The sequence below is a fragment of the Artemia sp. Qi Xiang Cuo genome, chromosome 21 (assembly GCF_049724085.1).
Source record: "Artemia sp. Qi Xiang Cuo chromosome 21, ASM4972408v1, whole genome shotgun sequence".
Taxonomy (NCBI): domain Eukaryota; kingdom Metazoa; phylum Arthropoda; class Branchiopoda; order Anostraca; family Artemiidae; genus Artemia; species Artemia sp. Qi Xiang Cuo.
Window position 1 is genome coordinate 29836288 of NC_142814.1, and position 24619 is coordinate 29860906.

General features: G+C 33.2%; 1 protein-coding gene across 1 annotated transcript in view; it reads left to right on the forward strand.

Moving 5' to 3' along the window:
- The window catches only part of LOC148939429 (uncharacterized), a 369107-nt gene that overhangs the window by 339147 nt on the left and 5341 nt on the right, over window positions 1-24619 (forward strand). Inside the window, exon 14 of the mRNA XM_089106873.1 lies at window positions 22210-22433. Coding sequence (XP_088962999.1) covers window positions 22210-22433 — 224 coding nt within the window. The remainder of the gene's footprint in view (window positions 1-22209; window positions 22434-24619) is intronic.

Sequence of the window (24619 nt, forward strand, 5' to 3'; positions counted from 1 at the left end):
TAGATTTTTTTGCTCTCATGGCCTTATGCGAACATCTTTATGTTCGTACGTACGATCTCGTTCAAGTGAGCACGGCAAGTGGCTCCTGGTTTCCAAGAGTCATTGGTTTCGACAACTTTGAAATGGGTAAATTGTAAAACAAATTAGATTGAAAGCCATTGAATGTGACTTCTCCTCCCCAAGGTTTTCATGGAGTAATAGCATCCTTATCAAATGCCTACATTCGAATTTGTTGCAGTGGGTTGTAAATTGGGAAAAATCATGGAAACATAAAGATTAGAAAACTCATAAGACATTAGAAGACAAGAACTTAAGGCCTTCTTTGGCTAATGTTGTGTCCTTAGAGTTGGATTGGTAAACACAAATCCTAAATTATGAAGTTTTAATGCAAATTTATTTGTTTTTTAAATATATAAATTCATCAATTTATTAATTTGTTTTATCATTTTAATTAGTTTTTCTGTTGTTTTGACATTTTTACACCATGCGTTTGATATTTGTATGGTCAAACAATTTTAATAAGTTTTACATTATTTCATGTTATGGTTCTATGGTTCATGCAGAATTCGTTTTTTTTTCTTTTTTTCACCTATTGTTTTGGCGAAAGAGGGCTCTCGAAAATAGGATAAAATGTCCGGCTTTTTTTCAAGATCTGTTCCTTGTTTGCCATAGTGTCACTTTTTTACGTTATTATCATTTTCAATTATACTCAGGAATTTCAGAATCAAATTCTTCCAGTTTCACTAACCGAGTGTACTAGTTTCTCTTTTGTTCTTTCACTTCTTTGATCTCCTTTTTCTGCTCTTTTTTATCTGGAATGAAACAGCATAAGTAGCGACGAAGACCACACTGCCTTTCCATCATCAACATAAAAACAAGAAGAAGAATAGAGAATTCTTTTTGCAAGACAGTGGAATTCTACATTTAAATGAATATTTTGACCCTATGTACAAGAGCAGTCCTCAGCAAAACATAAATATATAAAAGTAAAGAGACTTACATTAAAATATGACCATGAAAACTAACATGAATTTTTTTTTTTTTAAGAGTCCCAGCTTCCTTACTTCGGCGAAATTCAACCAGGACCATTGTTAAAAAAAAAAAAATCATGTTAGTTTTCGCGGTCGTATTTTACTGTAAGTCTCTTTCCTTTTATATATTTATGTTTTGTTGAGGACAGCCCTTGCACAGAGGGTCGAAATGTTTGTTCAAATATAGAATTTCGCTGTCTTGCGAAAAGAAGTCCCTATTGTTCTTTTCGCTGTTGATGTCTATAATGAAACAACAGCTGAGTAACCAAATTTATTTGTTAGTAATTTCTGTTTGCTTCTTTTTTTTTCAATTAGGGAAAATGCAGCATTTTTAGATAAGAAAAAAGAAACGCTTCATATTAAAATTTTTCTCTACAAGAACAACTATGTAATCTTTAACATTACATTGAAAGAATTGATTCTAGCGAGAATATTGCCACAAGTACCCCAAATACGTCAGGAAATCCGGATATTCGGAAGCCAGTGACAACTCAGGTTTCGTTAATGACCCTATCAGAGGAATTTGCAAAGATGATGGACATTATGCGTGAAACTCATAGCTCAGTCCAATCAATTGAACAGCGATTCATTGTAGTAGAAAATAGAATAAAAGCAATTGAATCAGAGCAATTAGCCTTAAGGTCTGAATTCTCCGGGATTAAGTCTTGCACAAATTCTGTAGATGACATTTCTTTGTTGAAAAACGATATTTTTAACCTGCAGTCAGAAGTTAAATATTTAAAAGAAAAGACCCTAGGTATGTCTGATAGACTTATGGCTGCAGAATATCAGCGTAACGAAAATAATGTGGTTGTATTGAATGCAGTCTTTGAGGATGAAGATCAAGCCAAACATATGTTTACCGAGATATGTACGGATGGACTAAACTTACAAGTGACTCCCGATTTTCCAGTTATTGTAATAAAAAAGGATAAGAAATTTTTTAAGGTTAATGTAAAAAAACGTGGAAACAAGATTGAAATCATTAAAAATGGAAAGAAGATTAAAGGAACAAATATAGCAAAACAGGGAAACATTTATTTGAGGTATGATGCCCCATTTTCTGTGAGAGAGGCAAGAAAAAAATTATATGAAAAAAAATTGTGCCTTAAAACGATGGGTATCATTTCATGGATATCAAACACAGTTCCACCATATCTTCAGTTTGAACGTCCGGGTGGTACGAAAGTGAAGTTTACGTGTGATGAATGGATTGAGGAACTAGCACATAATCCTCCTCCCTCCACAGCTTCCAGAGGTGCTAAAAAATGAGTGTTTTATTGAATGTATTTAGTTTACTTGTTGATTAATTATCTTTTTTTTTTCGCTTGGTTTAATCAAATAGATATGGAAAAGTTGATAGTGATGAATTTGAAATGTTTGGGTTAATGATTTTATTTTATTTTTGATGTCTTTTTGAATGGTTTTGCTTTGTGCCATGAAGCTTGCAATAATGTGCTTTTTTAAATTGTATGTCCGCTTTGCCGGAATATATTTTTTTTTTTTTTTTTTTTTTTGTATTTATCTAGGTCTAGATATATGTTTAGTAGATATTGATTTTTTTCGCCACCGCCACCCTCTACCGTCACATACATTAACTTTTATTGATGATGGTTAGATATATCATTTTTCCTCCTGGGAAAAGCACAGTCTTGAAACTTCAAAGTCGAAGGGTTGATTTTTCCAGCCAGTTTAATGAAAGAATAAATAGAAATTTAGATATTAATGCCACTGAGATTTTCACAAATGAACCATCAAGGTATATTTTTAAAGAAGGGGCACTACCCTTGTATTGTGATAGGGGTCATTTCGGCCTTGACATTTTTCATTTGAATTGTCAGGGATTGAATTATGCGCATAATTTTTTTTCGGAATTAATAAATACTAATGTCTTTCAGGTGATCGCTTTAACTGAAACGTGGTTAAATGATAATAACTCGCAATTACTACATATCCTTGGTTATAATTTATGTGTAAGGAATTGAGAGTATTACCAACATGGAGGCCTAGCAGCTTACATTCAGGCTGATTATAAGGTTTCAATAAGAGAAAATCTTACAATATATAGAGATGAAATTTGCGAGTGTTTTGTTTTACATATAACAAGAGAGAATTTGAATTTTTGTATTGTTGCAGTATATAAACCTCCACAGAGCCTGCTCCAAGACTTTATGGACCTATTTGAAGAACAATTAATGAAACTTCCATTTAACTCTATGCCAAGTTTTATTATGGGGGATTTTAATATTGACCTTATAGATCAGTCATCTGCTAGCACTGGATTTATTAATAGAAGTTTATCTAATGGGTTTCATCCTTGTATAAATATCCCTACAAGAATTACGGGACCATCAGCTAAGCTTCTGGATAACATCCTTTCTAATATACCCTTGAGTCATCCCAGGGTTCTTATCAACGATGTATCTGACCACTTTGGAGTTTCAGCTAGCTTTAGAACTGTCACGAAGGTGGTTAAGGGCAAAAAATCAAGGATTCCACTGATCAGTAAAAGTGCGATGGTAAAACTTAAAAATTATATAGAAAAGGTGGATTGGTACAATGTTCTAGGCGATGTTCAGGACGCTAATTCAAAGTTTGTTTTATTTTATGAAAAGTTGCAGAGTTTGATAAGTCAAGTAATCATATTGAAACCGTTTAATAGAAAGCACTCAAGTAAAAAACCTTGGATTAGTCCTGTGATTTTGAAGCAAATAAATGTAAGATATGAATTATTTAGAGCTCAAATAATTAACCTGACACAAGAAAATAAGTAGTTATATAAAATTTATCGAAATAGGTTGAATACAATTTTAAGAAATTAAAAAATAAATATTTTGAGAAAAAGTTTAAGGAGGTCGAAGGATGCCCAAAGAAAACCTGGGGACTAATAAAAGAAGTGATTAGATTAAAAATAAATAGTGTACCTGATGAATTAGTTAGTGTAATGGGAGTAGAGAAGAAGGTACCATTTTGAGGACTTTATGTTCCATCCTGTGTTATTTGCGTACGCCCCCGTACCAAACAGGTTTTTCTGGTAGAACCTTATACTTTGCGTACGCCCCCGTACCAAACAGGTTTTTCTGGTAGAACCTTATACTTCTGGGGCGCCCCCGTACCAAACAGGTTGGGTATAATCTGTTTTGGTTCAAGTTTTTCTGACACAATTAACTGAATTTCTATTTCATGATATTCAAGTTTTTTTTTTTAGGTTAAATCCGTGGTCATTCATCTGTAAGTTGATTAGTAGGTTGTTTTTTTTTTAAATTGGCTAATAGGTTTTTAAACCTATTGCTACGAACGCTACATGCATTCCATTTTTGGAACTAGGAGCGAGATTGTGTGATACTATAAGACTGGTTTCGTTTCATGGGTTCATTAATAGAAGGACTAATGTTTTTGAAAAGGGTAATTACTTCTTTAGTTTACGAGATTTGCGAATTTTTTGCGAAAATGTATTTGCGTAAAGGTATTGCGATGGTTAAGAATGCCTCACGGGTAATTAAAGAATGGGATGCTTGCATCAACAATACAAAGAATATGATCAGATACTTAATAGATTTGACACCTACAAGAGACATTGGTAGAAGGTATTCAATAGCTTAATTGAAAAGTAACGATAAAATGACATTGTGACTTGACCTAGCTTTACCTCGCCGATGTGGTCTGTATAATACACAAGTGATGATTTGCACGGTGTTGTCAATTTTAAATAGTTTAGAAATAAAAAAAATTAACAAGAAATGGCTGAAAAGTGTTTTGAGGGAGTTGAGTTGCACGAGGGTTCAGTTACATGCGGATTCAGTTACACGGGGATTAGTTAAATGGGGTCGAGTAGCACGGAGGTTCAGTTGTACAGGGTGTCGGTTATACAGGGGTTCAGTTACCTGGGGGGTTCAGTTGTACAGGGTTTCGGTTATACAGGGGCTCAGGTCCATGGGGGGTGCAGTTGCACGGGGGTTGAGTTAAATGGGGATTGAGTTCCACGAGAGTAGTGCTTTGTCGTGGTTTAGCTTGTCACAGTTTTAAAAGAGCTTTACAGGGAATTAGAGACTCAGTTGCCGGATTCCGTGTGGTTTTTCTTTAAGTGGTGGTCATTAAAAACGAAATTTTTGTGGTAAATAATTAGTTTTTGTATCTTTTAAAAGAGCTTTAAGGGGTTTGAGAGACTCAGTTGCCTGATTCCGTGTGGTTTTTCTTTACTTGGTGGTCATTAAAAACGAAATTTTTGTGTTAAATAAGTAGTTTTTGTATCTTTTAAAAGAGCTTTACGGGGATTGAGAGACTCAGTTGACGGATTCCGTGTGGTTTTTCTTTAATTGTTGGTCATTAAAAAATAAAAATTTTTGTTAAATCATTATTTTTTGTTTCTTTTAAAATAGCTTTAAGGGGTTTGAGAGACTCAGTTGGCGGATTCAGTGTAGTTTTTCTTTACTTGGTGGTAATTTGTTGTATCTTTTAAAAGATCTTTACAGGGTTTGAGAGACTCAGTTGCCTAATTCCGTGTGGTTTTTCTTTACTTGGTGGTCATTAAAAAAGAAATTTTTGTGTTAAATAAGTAGTTTTTGTATCTTTTAAAAGAGCTTTATGGGGTTTGAGAGACTCAGTTGCCTGATTCTATGTGGTTTTTCTTTACTTGGTGGTCATTAAAAACGAAATTTGTGTGTTAAATAAGTAGTTTTTGTATCTTTTAAAAGAGCTTTACGGGGTTTGAGAGACTCAGTTGCCTGATTCCTTTTGGTTTTTCTTTACTTGGTGGTAATTAAAAACTAAATTTTTGTGTTAAATAAGTATTTTTTGTATCTTTTAAAAGAGCTTTAAGGGGTTTGATAGTCTCGGGTGCCGAATTCCGTGTGGTTTTTCCTTATTTGGTTTTCATTATAAACAAAATTTGGTTGATTAATAAGTTGTTTTTGCATCTATTAAAAGAGCTTCACGGGGTTTGAGACAAAATTTAATAATTACGTGTGGTTTTTCATCACTGTTTGATCATTAAAAACGAAAATTTTTTGTAAAATAAATATTTTTTGTATCTTTTAAAAGAGCTTTACGGGGATTGAGAGACTCAGTTGCCGGATTCCGTGTGGTTTTTCTTTAATTACTGGTCATTAAAAATGAATTTTTTGTGTTAAATAAGTAGTTTTTTTATAATTTAAAATAGCTTTGCTTGGTTTTAGAGACTCAGTTGCATGATTAAGTGTGTTTTTTCTTTACTTGGTGGTCTTTATAAAACAAATTTTTTTGTTAAAGAAATAGTTTTTTTTTATTTTAAAAGAGCTTTACGGGGTTTGAGAGACTCAGTTGCTGGATTCCGTGTGGTTTTTCTTTACTTGGTGGTCATTAAAAACGAAATTTTTGTGTTAAATAAGTAGTTTTTGTATCTTTTAAAAGAGCTTTACGGGGATTGAGAGACTCAGTTACCAGATTCCTTGTGGTTTTTCTTTAATTGGTGGTCATTAAAATTGAAATTTTTATGTTAAATAAGTAGTATTTGTATCTTTTAAAATAGCTTGAAGAGGTTTGAGAGACTCAGTTGCCTGATTCAATGTGATTTTTCTTTACTTTCTGGTCATTAAAAACGAAATTTTTGTGTTAAATAAGTAGTTTTTGTATCTTTTAAAAGAGCTTTACTGGGTTTGAGAGACTCAGTAGGCGGATTCCTAGTATTTTGTATTTGATTTGCGTTCATTAGAAAGTAAATTTTTGTGTTAAATAAGTAGTTTTTGAATCTGTTAAAAGAGCTTTAAGGTGTTTGATAGACTCTTTTGCCTACTTCAGAGTGGTTTGTGTTTTCATTATTTTAAATAAAAACGTAATTTTTGTTGTAAATAAATAGTTCTTGTTTATTTTAAAAGAGCTTTAAGGGGATTGAGAGACTCAGTTGCCTGATTCCGTGTAGTTTTTATTTTCTTGGTGTTCATTAACAACGAAATATGTGTGTTTAATTAGTAGTTTTTGTATCTTTTAAAATAGATTTAAGGGGATTGAGAGACTCAGTTTCCGGATTCCGAGTAGTTTTTCTTTAATTGGTGGTCATTGAAAACGAAATTTATGTTTTAAATAAGTATTTTTTTTATCTTTTAAAATAGCTTTACGGGGATTGAGAGACTCAGTTGCCTGATTCCGCGTGGTTTTTCTTTACTTGGTGTTCATTAAAAAAGAAATTTTTGTGTTAAATAAGTAGTTCTTGTATCTTTTAAAAGAGCTTTAAGGGGTTTGAGAGACTCAGTTGCCTGATTCCGTGTGGTTTTTCTTTACTTGGTGGTCATTAAAAACGAAATTTTTGTGTTAAATAAGTAGTTTTTGTATCTTTTAAAAGACCTTTACGGGGATTGAGAGACTCAGTTGCCGGATTCCGTGTGTTTTTTCTTTACTTGGTGGTCATTAAAAACGAAATTTTTGTGTTCAATAAGTAGTTTTTGTATCTTTTAAAAGAGCTTTAGGAGGTTTGAGAGACTCAGTTGACGGATTCCGTGTAGATTTTCTTTACTTGGTGGTCATTAAAAACGAAATTTGTGTGTTAAATCAGTAGTTTTTGTATCTTTTAAAAGAGCTTTAAGGGATCTGTGATACTCAGTTGCCGGATTCCGAGGAATTTTTCTTTACTTGGTTGTCATTAAAAACGAAATTTTTGTGTTAAATAAGTAGTTCTTGTATCTTTTAAAAGAGCTTTACGGGGATTGAGAGACTCAGTTGCCGGATTCCGTGTGGTTTTTCTTTACGTGGTGGTCATTAAAAATGAAATTTTTGTGTTAAATAATTAGTTTTTGTATCTTTTAAAAGAGCTTTAAGGGGTTTGAGAGACTCAGTTGGCTGATTACGTGTAGTTTTTCTTTACTTGGTGGTCATTTGTTGTATCTTTTAAAAGAGCTTTACAGGGTTTGAGAGACTCAGTTGCCTAATTCCGTGTGGTTTTTTTTACTTGGTGGTCATTAAAAACGAAATTTTTGTTTTAAATAATTAGTTTTTTTGTATATTTTAAAAGAGCTTTACGGGGTTTGAGAGACTCAGTTGCCTGATTCTATGTGGTTTTTCGTTACTTGATGGTCAGTAAAAACAAAGTTTTTGTGTTAAATAAGTAGTTTTTGTATCTTTTAAAAGAGCTTTAAGGGGATTGAGACACTCGGTTGCCGAATTCCGTTTGGTTTTCGTTTACTTGATGGTCATTAAAAACAAAGTTTTTGTGTTAAATAAGTAGTTTTTGTATCTTTTAAAAGAGCTTTAAGGGGTTTGAGAGACTCAGTTGCCTGATTCCGGGTGGTTTTTCTTTACTTGATGGTCATTAAAAACGTAATTTTTGTTTTATATAAGTAGTTTTTGTATCTGTTAAAAGAGCTTTAAGGGGTTTGAGAGACTCAGTTGCCTGTCTAATAGTGGTTTTTATTTAATTTTTGGTCATTAAAAACGAAATTTTTTTGTTAAATAAATAGTTTTTGTATCTTTTAAAAGAGCTTTCCGGGGTTTGAGAGACTCAGTTGCCGGATTCCGAGTAGTTTTTCTTTACTTGGTGGTCATTAAAAACGAAATTTGTGTGTTAAATCAGTAGTTTTTGTATCTTTTAAAAGAGCTTTAAGGGGTTTGAGAGACTCAGTTGCCTGATTCCGTGTAGTTTTTCTTTACTTGGTGGTCATTAAAATTGAAATTTTTGTGTTAAATAAGTAGTTTTTGTATCTTTTAAAAGAGCTTTACGGGGATTGAGAGACTCAGTTGCCGGATTCCGTGTGGTTTTTCTTTACTTGGTGGTCATTAAAAACGAAATTTTTGTGTTAAATAAGTAGTTTTTGTATCTTTTAAAAGAGCTTTACGGGGATTGAGAGACTCAGTTGCCGGATTCCGTGTGGTTTTTCTTTAATTGCTGGTCATTAAAAATGAAATTTTTGTGTTAAATCAGTAGTTTTGTATCTTTTAAAAGAGCTTTTCGGGGGTTGAGAGACACAGATTCCGAATTCCATGTTGTTTTCTCTCACTTAGTGGTCATTGTAATTGAAACTTTGTGTTAATTAAGTAGTTTTTGTATATTTTAAAAGAGCTTTACGGGGATTGAGAGACTCAGTTGCCGGATTCCGTGTGGTTTTTCTTTACTTGGTGGTCATTAAAAACGAAATTTTTTTGTTAAATAAGTAGTTTTGTATCTTTTAAAAGAGCTTTACGGGGTTTGAGAGACTCAGTTGCCTGATTCCATGTGGTTTGTCTTTACTTGGTGTTCATTAAAAACGAAATTTTTGTGTTAAATAAGTAGTTCTTGTATCTTTTAAAAGAGCTTTACGGGGATTGAGAGACTCAGTTGCCTGATTCCATGTGGTTTTTCTTTACTTGGTGGTCATTAAAAACGAAAATTTTGTGTTAAATAAGTAGTTTTTGTATCTTTTAAAAGAGCTTTACGGGGTTTGAGAGACTCAGTTGCCTGATTCCGTGTAGTTTTTGTTTACTTGATGTTCATTAAAAACGAAATTTTTGTGTTACATAAGTATTTTTTGTATCTTTAAAAGAGCTTTACGGGGTTTGAGAGACTCAGTTGCCTGATTCCTTGTGGTTTGTCTTTACTTGGTGTTCATTAAAAACGAAATTTTTGTGTTAAATAAGTAGTTCTTGTATCTTTTAAAAGAGCTTTAAGGGGTTTCAGAGACTCAGTTGCCTGATTCCGTGTGGTTTTTCTTTACTTGGTGGTCATTAAAAATGAAATTTTTGTGTTAAATAAGTAGTTTTTGTATCTTTTAAAAGAGCTTTACGGGGATTGAGAGACTCAGTTGCCGGATTCCGTGTGGTTTTTCTTTACTTGGTGGTCATTAAAAACGAAATTTTCGTGTTAAATAAGTAGTTTTTGTATCTTTTAAAAGAGCTTCACAGGGATTGAGAAACTCAGTTATCGTATTCCGTGTGGTTTTCTTTACTTTGTGCTCATTAAAAATGAAATTTTGTGTTAAATAAGTAGTTTTTGTATCTTTTAAAAGAGCTTTACGGGGTTTGAGAGACTCAGTTGCCTGATTCCGTGTGGTTTGTCTTTACTTGGTGTTCATTAAAAAAGAAATTTTTTTTTTAAATAAGTATTTATTGTATCTTGTAAAAGAGCTTTATGGGGATTGAGAGACTCAGTTACCTGATTCCGTGTGGTTTTCTTTACTTGGTGGTCATTAAAATGAAATTTTGGTGTTAAATAAGTAGTTTTTGTATCTTTTAAAAGAGCATTAAGGGGTTTGAGAGACTCAGTTGCCTGATTCCGTGTGGTTTTTATTTACTTGGTGGTCATTAAAAATGAAATTTTTGTGTTAAATAAGTAGTTTTGTATCTTTTAAAAGAGCTTTACGGGGTTTGAGAGACTCAGTTGCCGGATTCCATGTGGTTTTTTTTACTTGGTGGTCATTAAAAACGAAATTTTTGTGTTAAATAAGTAGTTTTTGTATCTTTTAAAATAGCTTTACGGGGTTTGAGAGACTCAGTTGCCTGATTCCGTGTGGTTTGTCTTTACTTGGTGTTCATTAAAAACGAAATTTTGTTTTAAATAAGTAGTTCTTGTATCTTTTAAAAGAGCTTTACGGGGTTTGAGAGACTCATTTGCCGGATTCCGTGTGGTTTTTCTTTACTTGGTGGTCATTAAAATGAAATTTTTGCGTTAAATAAGTAGTTTTTGTATCTTTTAAAAGAGCTTTAAGGGGTTTGAGAGACTCAGTTGCCTGATTCCGTGTTGATTTTCGTTACTTTGTGGTCATTAAAAACGAAATTTTTTATGTTAAATAAGTAGTTTTTTTAACTTTTAAAAGAGCTTTACGGGGATTGAGAGACTCAGTTGCCAGATTCCGTGTGGTTTTTCTTTACTTGGTGGTCATTAAAAACGAAATTTTTTTGTTAAATAAGTAGTTTTTGTATCTTTTAAAAGAGCTTTAATCAAAATTAAACTGCATTTACTACTTTTCATTTAAACTAATGCAGTTTCTATAAAAAATTTGAAAATATTTCGTTTAAACTTCTATAAAGTTAAGTTAACATGTTTATCTCCAATCCCCACTCAACAATTTTGATCTGTAAGATCTGAGAAAAACCGGTTTGTAATTGCATTCAGCATATGCGATAGAATTGACTATGGTACGAAAAGAACTCGTAAAACTGCAGTTTCTATAAAAAAGGCTGAATTACAAAATCAAAATTAAATTGCATTTACTACTTTTCATTTAAACAAATGCAGTTTCTATAAAAAATTTGAAATTATTTCGTTTAAACTTCTATAAAGTTAAGTTAACAGGTTACAAAATTCCACATTATTGCACAGAAATATCAAAATCGTATGTTAGAAAAGCACAGGCTATTTTTTTATTGCATTCAGCATATGCAATAGAATTGATTTTCGACGTATTTAAAAAAAAACAATTCAAATTGAATAATCTGGTAGATGGATAGAACTAGATCTTAACTAACAATTGTTAGTGGTATTGTTACAATTGTTACCATGTAGAACTACAGAATGATTTAAAACTGTATTAAAAGTTCAGAAACTCATCTATACTATTTGCTAACAGTAGCAGAAACACATTTACCTTCTTTCAAATTATTTTAATTTAGGTACTTGTTCAATATCTCCAACCCCACTCAAGAATTTTGATCTGTAAGATCTGAGAAAAACCACTCAAGAATTTTGATCTGTAAGATCTGAGAAAAACCGGTTTGTAATTGCATTCAGCATATGCGATAGAATTAACTATGGTACGAAAAGAGCTCGTAAAACTGCAGTTTCTATAAAAAAGGTTGAATTACAAAATCAAAATTAAATTGCATTTACTACTTTTCATTTAAACTAATGCAGTTTCTATGAAAAATTTGAAATTATTTCGTTTAAACTTCTATAAAGTTAAGTTAACATGTTACCAAATTCCACATTATTGCACCGAAATATCAAAATCGTAGGTTAGAAAAGCACAGGCTATTTTTTTATTGCATTCAGCATATGCGATAGAATTGACTATGGTACGAAAAGAGCGGAAACTATCTCTTAAAAAAAAATTTGCTCGCCAAGTTTGGCGAAGTAAATTCTTCTATTCGTGTTCCACTTCATGCTTCAAATTGTAAGAAGGAACTGAATATACATCATACTGTTTTTAAGGGATTTTATACGTATCTTGGATTAAGTCTCTTCTTAACATTATTCTGCAATAACGCTACATCTTGGGGATTAAAAGAGTCAAATTTCACCTTAAAACGCTAACATATCTGATCAAGTAATTTAAGTCTTAGGATCAATTTCGTAGGAAACACTCGATACCCTTAAGATGTCTGATTCAAATTATTAAACCTATGGAAATTCTTGATTATGTAATTCAGTCACTTTTACAGAAACTGTACATTTTTGTTATCAAATTCGGGTCTAGATCTCATTTTTACAGAAACTGTACATTTTTCTTACCAAATTCTGGTCTAGATTTACCTTTGATTCGAACTGTAAGTAAGGAGCGACACGGCTCAATAGTATCCAAAACTCTAAAAGCCAATTAATAGCTTACTCGCTTGCTGTTACAAAACTCCTGTTTAATACAAAAATCACGAAGACTAAAAGCTGTAGTGTATTAAAAAAAAAAATAAAAACACCACGGGTGGGACCCCCCCCACCAAGGTTAGGTTACCTAACATTTCTAGGTTAACTTACATCAGGTTAAGTGGCGCGCCACTTAACCTGATGTAAGTTAACCTAGAAATGTTAGGTAACTTAAACTAATCTAACCTAACCTGACCTTGGTGGTGAGGGTCCTACCCGTGTCAGGCTTTCGGTCCCGGGGCCCCGGGGGTGGAGGGGGGGGCGTCCCCTTGAAATGTTAGGTAACCTAACCTTGGTGGTGGGGGTCCCACCCGTGGTAGGCTTTCGGTCCCCGTGGCCCCCCGGGGGGTGGGGAGGGCCCACCTTGAAATGTTAGGTAACCTAACCTTGGTGGTGGGGGTCCCACCCGTGGTTTTTTGGTTTTTTTATTTAATCCACTACAGCTTTTAGTCTTCATGATTTTTGTATTAACCAGGAGTTTTGTAACAGCATGCGAGTAAGCTATTAATTGGCTTTTAGAGTTTCGGTTACTATTGAGCCGTGTCGCTCCTTACTTACAGTTAGAATCAAAGGTAAATCTAGGCCAGAATTTGGTAAGAAAAATGTACAGTTTCTGTAAAAATGAAATCTAGACCCGAATTTGGTAACAAAAAATGTACAGTTTCTGTAAATGTGACTGAATTACATAATCAAGAATTTCCATAGGTTTAATAATTTGAATCAGACATCTTAAGGGTATCGAGTGTTTCCTACGAAATTGATCCTAAGACTTAAATTACTTGATCAGATATGTTAGCGTTTTAAGGTGAAATTTGACTGTTTTAATCCCCAAGATATAGCGTTATTGCAGAATAATGTTAAGAAGAGACTTAATCCAAGATACGTATAAAATCCCTTAAAAACAGTATGATGTATATTCAGTTCCTTCTTGCAATTTGAAGCATGAAGTGGAACACGAATAGAAGAATTTACTTCGCCAAACTTGGTGAGCAAATTTTTTTTTTTAAGAGATAGTTTCCGCTCTTTTCGTACCATAGTCAGTTCTATCGCATATGCTGAATGCAATCAAAAAATAGCCTGTGCTTTTCTAACCTACGATTTTGATATTTCGGTGCAATAATGTGGAATTTGGTAACATGTTAACTTAACTTTATAGAAGTTTAAACGAAATAATTTCAAATTTTTTATAGAAACTGGATTAGTTTAAATGAAAAGTAGTAAATGCAATTTAATTTTGATTTTGTAATTCAACCTTTTTTATAGAAACTGCAGTTTTACGAGCTCTTTTCGTACCATAGTCAATTCTATCACATACGCTGAATGCAATTACAAACCGGTTTTTCTCAGATCTTACAGATCAAAATTCTTGAGTGGTTTTTCTCAGATCTTACAGATCAAAATTCTTGAGTGGGGTTGGAGATATTGAACAAGTACCTAAATTAAAATAATTTGAAAGAAGGTAAATGTGTTTCTGCTATTGTTAGCAAATAGCATAGATGTGTTTCTGAACTTTTAATACAGTTTTAAATCATTCTTTAGTTCTACATGGTAACAATTGTAACAATACCACTAACAATTGTTAGTTAAGATCTAGTTCTATCCATCTACCAGATTATTCAATTTGAATTGTTTTTTTTTAAATACGTTGTAAATCAATTCTAGTGCATAGGCTGAATGCAATAAAAAAAATAGCCTCTGCTTTTCTTACCTACGATTTTGATATTTCTCAGCAATAATTTTGAATTTGGTAGCCTGTTATCTTAACTTTATAGACGTTTTATAGAAATTATTTCAATTTTTTTATAGAAACTGCATTAGTTTAAATGAAAAGTAGTAAATGCAATTTAATTTTGATTTTGTAATTCAGCCTTTTTTATAGAAACTGCAGTTTTACGAGTTCTTTTCGTACCATAGTCAATTCTATCGCATATGCTGAATGCAATTACAAACCGGGTTTTCTCAGATCTTACAGATCAAAATTCTTGAGTGGGGATTGGAGATAAACATGTTAACTTAACTTTATAGAAGTTTAAACGAAATAATTTCAAATTTTTTATAGAAACTGCATTAGTTTAAATGAAAAGTAGTAAATGCAATTTAATTTTGATTAAAGCTCTTTTAAAATATACAAAAACTACTTATTTAACACAAAAATTTCGTTTTTAATGACCACCAAGTAAAAAAAAACCACACGGAATCCGGCAACTGAGTCTCTCAATCCCCGTAAAGCTCTTTTAAAAGATACAAAACTACTTATTTAACATAAAAATTTCGTTTTTAATGACCACCAAGTAAAGAAAAACCACACGGAATCAGGCAACAGAGTCTCTCAAACCCCTTAAAGCTCTTTTATAAGATACAAAAACTACTTATTTAACAAAAAAATTTCATTTTAATGACCACCAAGTAAAGAAAAACCACTCGGAATCCGGCAACTGAGTCTCTCAAACCCCGTAAAGCTCTTTTAAAAGATACAAGAACTACTTATTTAACACAAAAATTTCGTTTTTAATGACCACCAAGTAAAGACAAACCACACGGAATCCGGCAACTGAGTCTCTCAAACCCCGTAAAACTCTTTTAAAAGATACAAGAACTACTTATTTAACACAAAATTTTCATTTTTAATGAACACCAAGTAATGACAAACCACACGGAATCCGGCAACTGAGTCTCTGAAACCACGTAAAGCTATTTTAAAAGATAAAACAACTAATTATATAACACTAAATTTTCTTTTTTAATGACCACCAAGTAAAGAAAAACCACCCGGAATCAGGCAACTGAGTCTCTCAATCCCCGTAAAGCTCTTTTAAAAGATACAAAAACTACTTATTTAACATAAAAATTTCGTTTTTAATGACCACCAAGTAAAGAAAAACCACACGTAATCAGGCAACTGAGTCTCTCAAACCCCTTAAAGCTCTTTTATAAGATACAAAAACTACTTATTTAACACAAAAATTTCCTTTTAATGACCACCAAGTAAAGAAAAACCACACGGAATCCGGCAACTGAGTCTCTCAATCCCCGTAAAGCTCTTTTAAAAGATACAAGAACTACTTATTTAAAACAAAAATTTCGTTTTTAATGAACACCAAGTAAAGACAAACCACACGGAATCAGGCAACTGAGTCTCTCAAACCCCGTAAAGCTCTTTTAAAAGATACAAAAACTACTTATTTAACACAAAAATTTTGTTTTTAATGACCACCAAGTAAAGAAAAACCACACGGAATCCGGCAACTGAGTCTCTCAATCCCCGAAAAGCTAATTTAAAATATACAAAAACTACTTATTTAAAACTAAAATTTAATTTTTAATGAACACAAATAAAATAAAAACCACTCGTAATCCGGAAAATGAGTATCTCAATCCCCTTAAATATATTTTAAAAGATACAAAAACTACTTATTTAACACAAAAATTTCGTTTTTAATGACCACCAAGTAAAGAAAAACCACACGGAATCAGGCAACTGAGTCTCTCAATCCCCGTAAAGCTCTTTTAAAAGATACAAAAACTACTTATTTTACACAAAAATTTAGTATTTATTGACCAACAAGTCAAGAAAAAACCCACGGAATCAGGCAACTGAGTCTCTCAATCCCCGTGAAGCTCTTTTAAAAGATACAAAAACTACTTATTTAACACAAAAATTTCGTTTTTAATGACCACCAAGTAAAGAAAAACCACTCGGAATCCGGCAACTGAGTCTATCAATTCTCGTGAAGCTCTTTTAAAAGATACAAAAACTACTTATTTAACACAAAAATTTCGTTTTTAATGACCACCAAGTAAAGAAAAACCACACGGAATCAGGCAACTGAGTTTCTCAAATCCCCTTAAAGCTCTTTTAAAAGATACAAGAACTACTAATTTAACACAAAAATTTCGTTTTTAATGACCACCAAGTAAAGACAAACCACACGGAATCAGGCAACTGAGTCTCTCAAACCCCGTAAAGCTCTTTTAAAAGATACAAAAACTACTAAATTAAAACAAAAAATTCTTTTTTAATGAACAACAAGAAAAGAAAAACCACACGGAATCCGGCAACTTACTCTCACAATCCCCGAAAAGCTATTTTAAAATATACAAAAAATACTTATTTAACAAAAAAAATTCGTTTTTAATGACCACCAAGTAAAGAAAAACCACATGGAATCAGGCAATTGAGTCTCTCAATCCCCGTAAAGCTCTTTTAAAAGATACAAAAACTACTTATATAACACATAAATTTCGTTTTTAATGACAACCAAGTAAAGAAAAACCACACGGAATCAGGCAACTGAGTCTCTCAAACCCCGTAAAGCTCTTTTAAAAGATAAAAAAACTACTTATTTAAAAAAAAAATTTCATTTTTAATGACCATCAATTAAAGAAACACAACAATTAATCCTTAAAATTAGTCAATAAATCCCCTTAAATCTATTTTAAAAGATACAAAAACTATTTATTTAACACAAAAATTTAGATTTTACTGACCACCAAGTAAAGACAAACCACATGGAATCCGGCAACTGAGTCTCTCAAACCCCTTAAAGCTCTTTTAAAAGATACAAAAACTACTTATTTAACACAAAAATTTCGTTCTTAATGACCACCAAGTAAAGAAAAACCACCCGGGATTCGGCAACTGAGTCTCTCGATCACCTTAAAGCTCTTTTAAAAGATACAAAAACTACTTATTTAACACAAAAATTTAATTTTTAATGACCACCAATTGAAGACAAACCACACGGACTCAGGCAACTGAGTCTCTCAATCCCCGTAAAGCTCTTTTAAAAGATACAAAAACTACTTATTTAACACAAAACTTTCCACTTTCGTTTTTAATGACCACCAAGTAAAGAAAAACCACACGGAATCCGGCAACTGAGTCTCTCAATCCCCGTAAAGCTCTTTTAAAAGATACAAAAACTACTTATTTAACACAAAAATTTCGTTTTTAATGACCACCAAGTAAAGAAAAACCACACGGAATCAGGCAACTGAGTCTCTCAATCCCCTTAAAGATCTTTTAAAAGGTACAAAAACTACTTATTTAACAAAAAAATTTAATTTTTAATGACCACAAAGTAAAGAAAAACCACACGGAATCTGGCAACTGAGTCTCTCAATCCCCGTAAAGCTCTTTTAAAAGATACAAAAACTACTTATTTAACACAAAAATTTTCTTTTTAATAACCACCTAGTAAAGAAAAAACACAAGGAATCAGGCAACTGAGCCTCTCAAACCCCTTAAAGCTATTTTAAAAGATACAAAAACTACTTATTTAACACAAAATTTCGTTTTTAATGACCACCAAGTAAAGAAAAACCACATAGAATCAGGCAACTGAGTCTCTCAAACCTCTTAAAGCTCTTTTAAAAGATACAACAAATGACCACCAAGTAAAGAAAAACAACACGGAATCAGGCAACTGAGTCTCTCAAACCCCTTAAAGCTCTTTTAAAAGATACAAAAACTACTTATTTAACACAAAAATTTTATTTTTAATGTCCACCAAGTAAAGAAAAACCACATGGAATCCGGCAACTGAGTCTTTAAATCCCCTTATAGTTATTTTAAAATATAAAAAAACTACTTATTTAACAATAATTTTATGTTTTTTTTGACCACATTGTAAAGGAAAATTACTCGGAGTCCGGCTACTGAGTCTCTCAAACCCCTTAAAGCTCTTTTAAATGATACAAAAACTACTGACTTAACACAAAATTTTCGTTTTTAATGACCACCAAGTAAAGAAACACCACAAGGAATCCGGCAACTGAGTCTCTCAATCCCTGTAAAGCTCTTTTAAAACTGTGACAAGCTAAACCACGACAAAGCACTACTCTCGTGGAACTCAATCCCCATTTGACTCAACCCCCGTGCAACTGAACCCTCCATGTAACTGAACCCCTGTATAACCGAAACCCTGTACAACTGAACCCCCCATGTAACTGAACCCCTGTATAACCGAAACCCTGTACGACTGAACCTCCGTGCTACTCGACCCCATTTAACTAATCCCCGTGTAACTGAATCCGCATGTAACTGAACCCTCGTGCAACTCAACTCCCTCAAAACACTTTTCAGCCATTTCTTGTTAATTTGTTTTATTTCTAAACTATTTAAAATTGACAACACTGTGCAAATCATCACTTGTGTATTATACAGACCACATCGGCGAGGTAAAGCTAGGTCAAGTCACAATGTCATTCTATCGTTACTTTTCAATTAAGCTATTGAATACCTTCTACCAATGTCTCTTGTAGGTGTCAAATCTATTAAGTATCTGAGCATATTCTTTGTATTGTTGATGCAAGCATCCCATTCTTTAATTACCCGTGAGGCATTCTTAACCATCGCAATACCTTTACGCAAATACCTTTTCGCAAAAAATTCGCAAATCTCGTAAACTAAAGAAGTAATTACCCTTTTCAAAAACATTAGTCCTTCTATTAATGAACCCATGAAACGAAACCAGTCTGATAGCATCACAAAATCTCGCTCCTAGTTCCAAAAATGGAATGCATGTAGCGTTCGTAGTAATAGGTTTAAAAACCTATTAGCCAAGTTTAAAAAAAAAACCTACTAATCAACTTACAGATGAATGACCACGGATTTAACCTAAAAAAAAACTTGTATATCATGAAATAGAAATTCAGTTAATTGTGTCAGAAAAACTTGAACCAAAACAGATTATACCCAACCTGTTTGGTACGGGGGCACCCCAGAAGTATAAGGTTCTACCAGAAAAACCTGTTTGGTACGGGGGCGTACGCAAAGTATAAGGCTCTACCAGAAAAACCTGTTTGGTACGGGGGCGTACGCAAATAACACAGGATGGAACATAAAGTCCTCAAAATGGTACCTTCTTCTCTACTAACGGGAAAGACTTTGAATTCTGAAAAGGACATATGCAATGAATTTCAGAGTTATTTTTCGAATATTGGTCTGAAGTTAGCTATGTCAGTTGTACCTGATAGTGGTGATCCAACGTTCGAGTCCTTACTGAGGGACCCCATTGATGTGTCTCTTTACCTTAGACTTCTAACAGTTGATGAAATTAAAAAAATTATTTATGGATTGCGTAGTAATTCATCTGGTAGCGATCATATTGCTCTAAAAACACTTAAATGTATTTTTCCTGTTATAGCTGAAGTTTTATGTGGGTTAATTAATGAGTGCTTTCGTCAAGGAAAATTCCCAGACTGTTTTAAAGTTGCCCGTATAACCCCAATTCATAAGGGTGGTATTCAAAATGACCCAGGAAACTATAGACCGATATCTGTTTTACCCATTATTTCCCGTGTTTTAGAGAAGTGTTTTAGTATTAGAATGATGAGTTTTTTGGAGGATCATAAGTTACTGGTAGAGACACAATTTGGGTTCCGTAGAAAAAGGACAACGGAACAGGCGATGATTTATATGACAACTATTATTAATGATGTATTAGATAAAGGTTTCAAAATAGGTGCTATATTTTTAGATCTGATGAAAGCTTTCGACACTGTGGATCATGAACTTCTACTTAAGAAGTTTGAGGTGTATGGTTTGAGGGGCAAATCATTAAAGTTTTTAAGAAGTTTTTTAAGTAATCGTTATCAGTATTTCCAACTAAATGATTCTTCTTCCGAAAAAAAGTGTATTGAAATAGATGTTCCGCAAGGATCAGTTCTCGGTCCTATATTATTCTTGATATTTACTAATGATTTACCAAATTGTTTAAATAATTCTTTCTATAGAATAAATGAACTAACGATAAACCCGATCTAATGAAACAGTTTCACTTTTTGCTGATGACACAACAGCCATTAGCACAGCTAAGACGGCGGAGCTGCTGCAGATTTCCATGAAGGAATCAGTTAATAGAATTATAGCATGGCTGAGGGTAAATAAATTAAGGATTAACATAGCTAAGTCTAACTTTATTATTTTCTCGCGATCATTAAACTTTTACCCATGGATCAAGGAATTAGATATGCCCAATGGCGTTATAAAACGGACTGCGTCTTTTAAATACCTTCGGATTGTAATAGATGAAACTCTATCTTTTAAGGAACATGTTACTTTAACTAGCAAAATTCTGGCAAGAAAATTCGGTATAATAAAGAAACTCCAACATTGTTTTCCCATGTCTGTCCTTCGCCATCTTTATTTTTCTTTAATACACTCGTATATACTTTATTGCTCGAGTATTTGGCTCTCTACTTTTTCTTTTACCCTAAAACCAATAAGAGTTCTACAAAATCATGCAGTAAGAATTTTAGCCGGTATATCTCCCCGTATGTCTGTTCGAGAAATTTACCCAAATTTAAAAATTTTGCCGGCTGCAGGCCTTCGTGAATTCTATGTGTTGTGGTTTATTTTTGGACTGCAGCAGGATGTTCAGCCTCGTTGTTTTGATGATTTATTGTTCATTAGGTGTACTGTTCATTCTCATGATACAAGGGGTAGCGCGGACTTCTGTGTACCTAGAGGTATATCTTCCAGTTCATGTTTTTCTGTTCTTTATAGAGGTGCGCGGAAACGGAATAGTTTGAATAGTGATATTAAGACTATTGGTGACCCCAATATTTTTAGAAAAATCATTAAGGAACTGCTTTTTGCTGAATATGAGTTTAGACTGATTAATTGATTTATTTATTGTGGGGGTTTTGATGATATGATGTTCCCAGAGGATGTATAATATATGATATTATTTTGTATTTATTGTTTAGTGTGATGTCATTAGTGGTGTTGGTGGCCAAGTGTTCTTTGTTTTAAGGATTTTGTTTTCTCTACCTCCCCCATGGACAAGCTTTGCTTTTTGGGGGAGGCAGCAATAATTTTTTGTTGATATTTTTTTTTTTCAATAAATCCTTCTCCTTCTTCAAAAATGTCATCCACAACCAAGAGACGGAAGAATTGAAATTATTCAGAATATTAAATTCGTTCTTGGTTTTCTTATCGTCTGCACCTTAAATATGTTTTGCAAATATGCGCCATCTTGTTGTAGCATTTTGGCAAACTGCTTTCGTATTTTTTTGTTTTCTTATCTAGTTCGTGCTTTTACAGTAAGCTATTAAAGATATTTTTCTTTAGATGTCTCGACAAAAAACAAGCATCGCGGGTTCAACTATTAGCGGATAAATTTATTAACATTTGAAGCTAGTGTTTGACACTCGTCATCACCAGTACCTTTTCAGTAACATTTTATCATGACCACTTCTGCATTCTATGGCTAAAAACCGAATTTATTATTTCTTTTCTAAAGGTTTAGTGATAGTTATTTTCTAAATTAAATGTTGTTTGAATTTTTAATAGATAATTAAACATTTACAGATGGTGTAGAATTTTCTAAGACATAAGTCTTGCATAGATAATTTCGAAGACCAAACTGGCTTTCTATGACGATAAATAAAAATTTCAAACAGGGAGAAATCCTTTTAATAGACAATGGTAAGTTTCACAAAAAAATACTAAATATTTTGGTCACATATGCAGTGACCGTCATCATTAGTACTGATGACGGTCACTGCATATGTGACCAAATATCTAGTATTTTTTTTTAAACTTACCACTGTCTATTAAAAGGATTTATCCCTATTTGAACTTATGATTTATAAGTTTTACACAAATGATAAAGAAAATCTAAGAGAGCTTAAAATTCTAGTTCTTCGTTTTAGGAATCACAGAGCTATGTCGATTTGTCTGTTGACGAAAATGGACTCTGGGTTATATACGGCTTGCCAGAAAACGATACAGCTGTCATGAAGCTAAATAGCTATTCCTTGGAGCCAGAATATATATGGAATATCACCATCAGCCATAAAAAAGTTGGAGAAATGTTTCTGGTATGCGGTGTTCTCTACGCAGTAGATAGTGTAAAAGAAGGGAAGACAAAAATAAGGTAGGGACCATTCTATAAAAAAAAGCTTTTAACATCATAAAAACTTGAACTTATTCTTTGGGGAGTATAAAATTTGACTGGCGGGGGAAGGAGCAAATCCTACAGGGAAGGAACTCAGGCTGAAGATTAGTAGCGTGATACTTATTAGGTATACACTTATCCAGTCCCTTGTTGGTTGTCAAAAGATTTCTCTTGTCAGAGAGAGGTGAAAAGGCGAACAGTTCCGTTCTTATGCTACTATTTTTTATATTTTTCCATAACCGAGGAGGACCTTATAGATCAGCTTCAGGGAGGAATTTCTCTAAAACTTTGTTTTGATTCTGTTTAAATATCCTATGTCTAGGCTAAATGGGAGAGGGAATATATTATCATCAAAAATGAAAAATTAAACTTAGTTTGGAATAAATTCACTTTTTTGTCTGTCTTGTAAATGAGAGCTTGAGCTCAAAGCACTCAGTAATAACAACTTCAGTGTTTATTTGTTTTATTATCTTTTTTGGATTTGGTCTGTTTTTGTTTTTTTATGACGTCGATTACAAAGCTTGAAAGCTTGAAAGTGATTTTCATTGCTTGAAAGTGGCGAAGGTATAACCTCTGCGTTTTTTAATGAATGTGTGTAGCTCAGGCCGGATTGATGGAAACGTCCTATGATTCTAGCTCGGGGCCTAATAAACGATACTATTCTTTTGTCTCTGTGGTGGAACCGAAAAGTGGTAGCATAAAGAGTTGTAGACCGGATTTTTGCCATCTCAAACTTTCCCTAGTGTTGTCGCTAATCAACTTGAACCGTGGATCAAATTGAAGACAAGCCCAGTTATTTAAATTAGACCAGGTTTAAAGGAACTGGATTGACAGTTACTGGTTTCATTTCAACATTTGTTTATACTCAAGTATAAAAAGTTTTTTTTTATTTTGGTCATTTGCCGTCGACTTCAGTATATTGCAAGAAAGTGGTAAGGTTACAACCTTTGTTCTTTTGGGGCAATTTTTTACTTCTAGACTCTACGGGTGAATACGACATTGCATTTTGGAAAACCATGTATAAATCTCGCCCGGGGCTAAAAAGGCTGTTTTGGCGTCTCCTTGAGGCAGAGCCTCTCAAGTGGTAATTGAAGTTGAGTTTTTTTTTTAATCTATGATAGAGATGATTATCCAAAGCTATTCCACCAAGTTTTATTTTTTTGAGTCTTCAATTTGCTTTAAAATTGAAAGCTTTGTTCAAACCAAGGCTGTACCCAGAGGGGGAGGGTTAGGGGTTTGAACCCCCCCCCCCCGAAATGTTTGTTTGACTCGTAAAAACGTAACAAAAATGAATATAAACAAATTTTGTATGCGTTTTTTGAGTTTTTTTTGTTTAAACCCCACCCCCTAAAAAAAAATCTGTGAGTAACCCTCCCCCCTCGAAACAAAATCCTGGGTATGGCCTTGGTTCAAACTAATAAACATAGCGCCAATCTCAAATTGAAGTTGGACTAGGTACAAAAGTGCTCAAGATATGCTACAGTTCTCTGACCCATTGCCTGAATATTTTCTTAGAATAAAAAATAGAATAATTTAAAAATTTGAGAAACAGGACTTTGCCGCAGGTCTAAAAGCTTTACCATCTTCTCTCACAACCTATTTATGTTTGTGATTTCGGTTAAGTTTGTTATTCCATTTTCTGGGGTTAGGACTGCAGAGAAAGTGCAGTACATGTGCCGCCTAAACGTTAATAGTTCTCTCATTGCTAAAGAGATTGCAGCTTACTGTTGCTCCTTTTGTAGCGATATTAGAAAGTTGACCCACGACGAAAAATTGATTATGTCAGTAAGTTTGTTTTTAGCGCTAGTCAATAATTTTTGAAGATTTAATGAAAGTATATGGTGCCAGTTTAATAAAAAAACAAAATTTTTTTGCAAATATTTGATTATGTTTTACATCATTTCAAAAATAATAATGATCCTATAATTTCCTTGTTGTGGTATAACAAACCGGTGAAGCGAGACGTCGTTAAAATGAAGAATATCACATCTCCCCCTGACTTGAGTGCTTCAAGCCACCCCAGCCTGTCCTGTTTCGCATTCTGGTCCCTACAACGAATAGTCGGACAAGACAGAGGCAATCCAAAAAAGATTTCTAAGAGTTATGATGAAGGAAAGAGGCCTCACATTTTTTTTTTTTTTTTGTTGCAAAGCCAATATTATTAC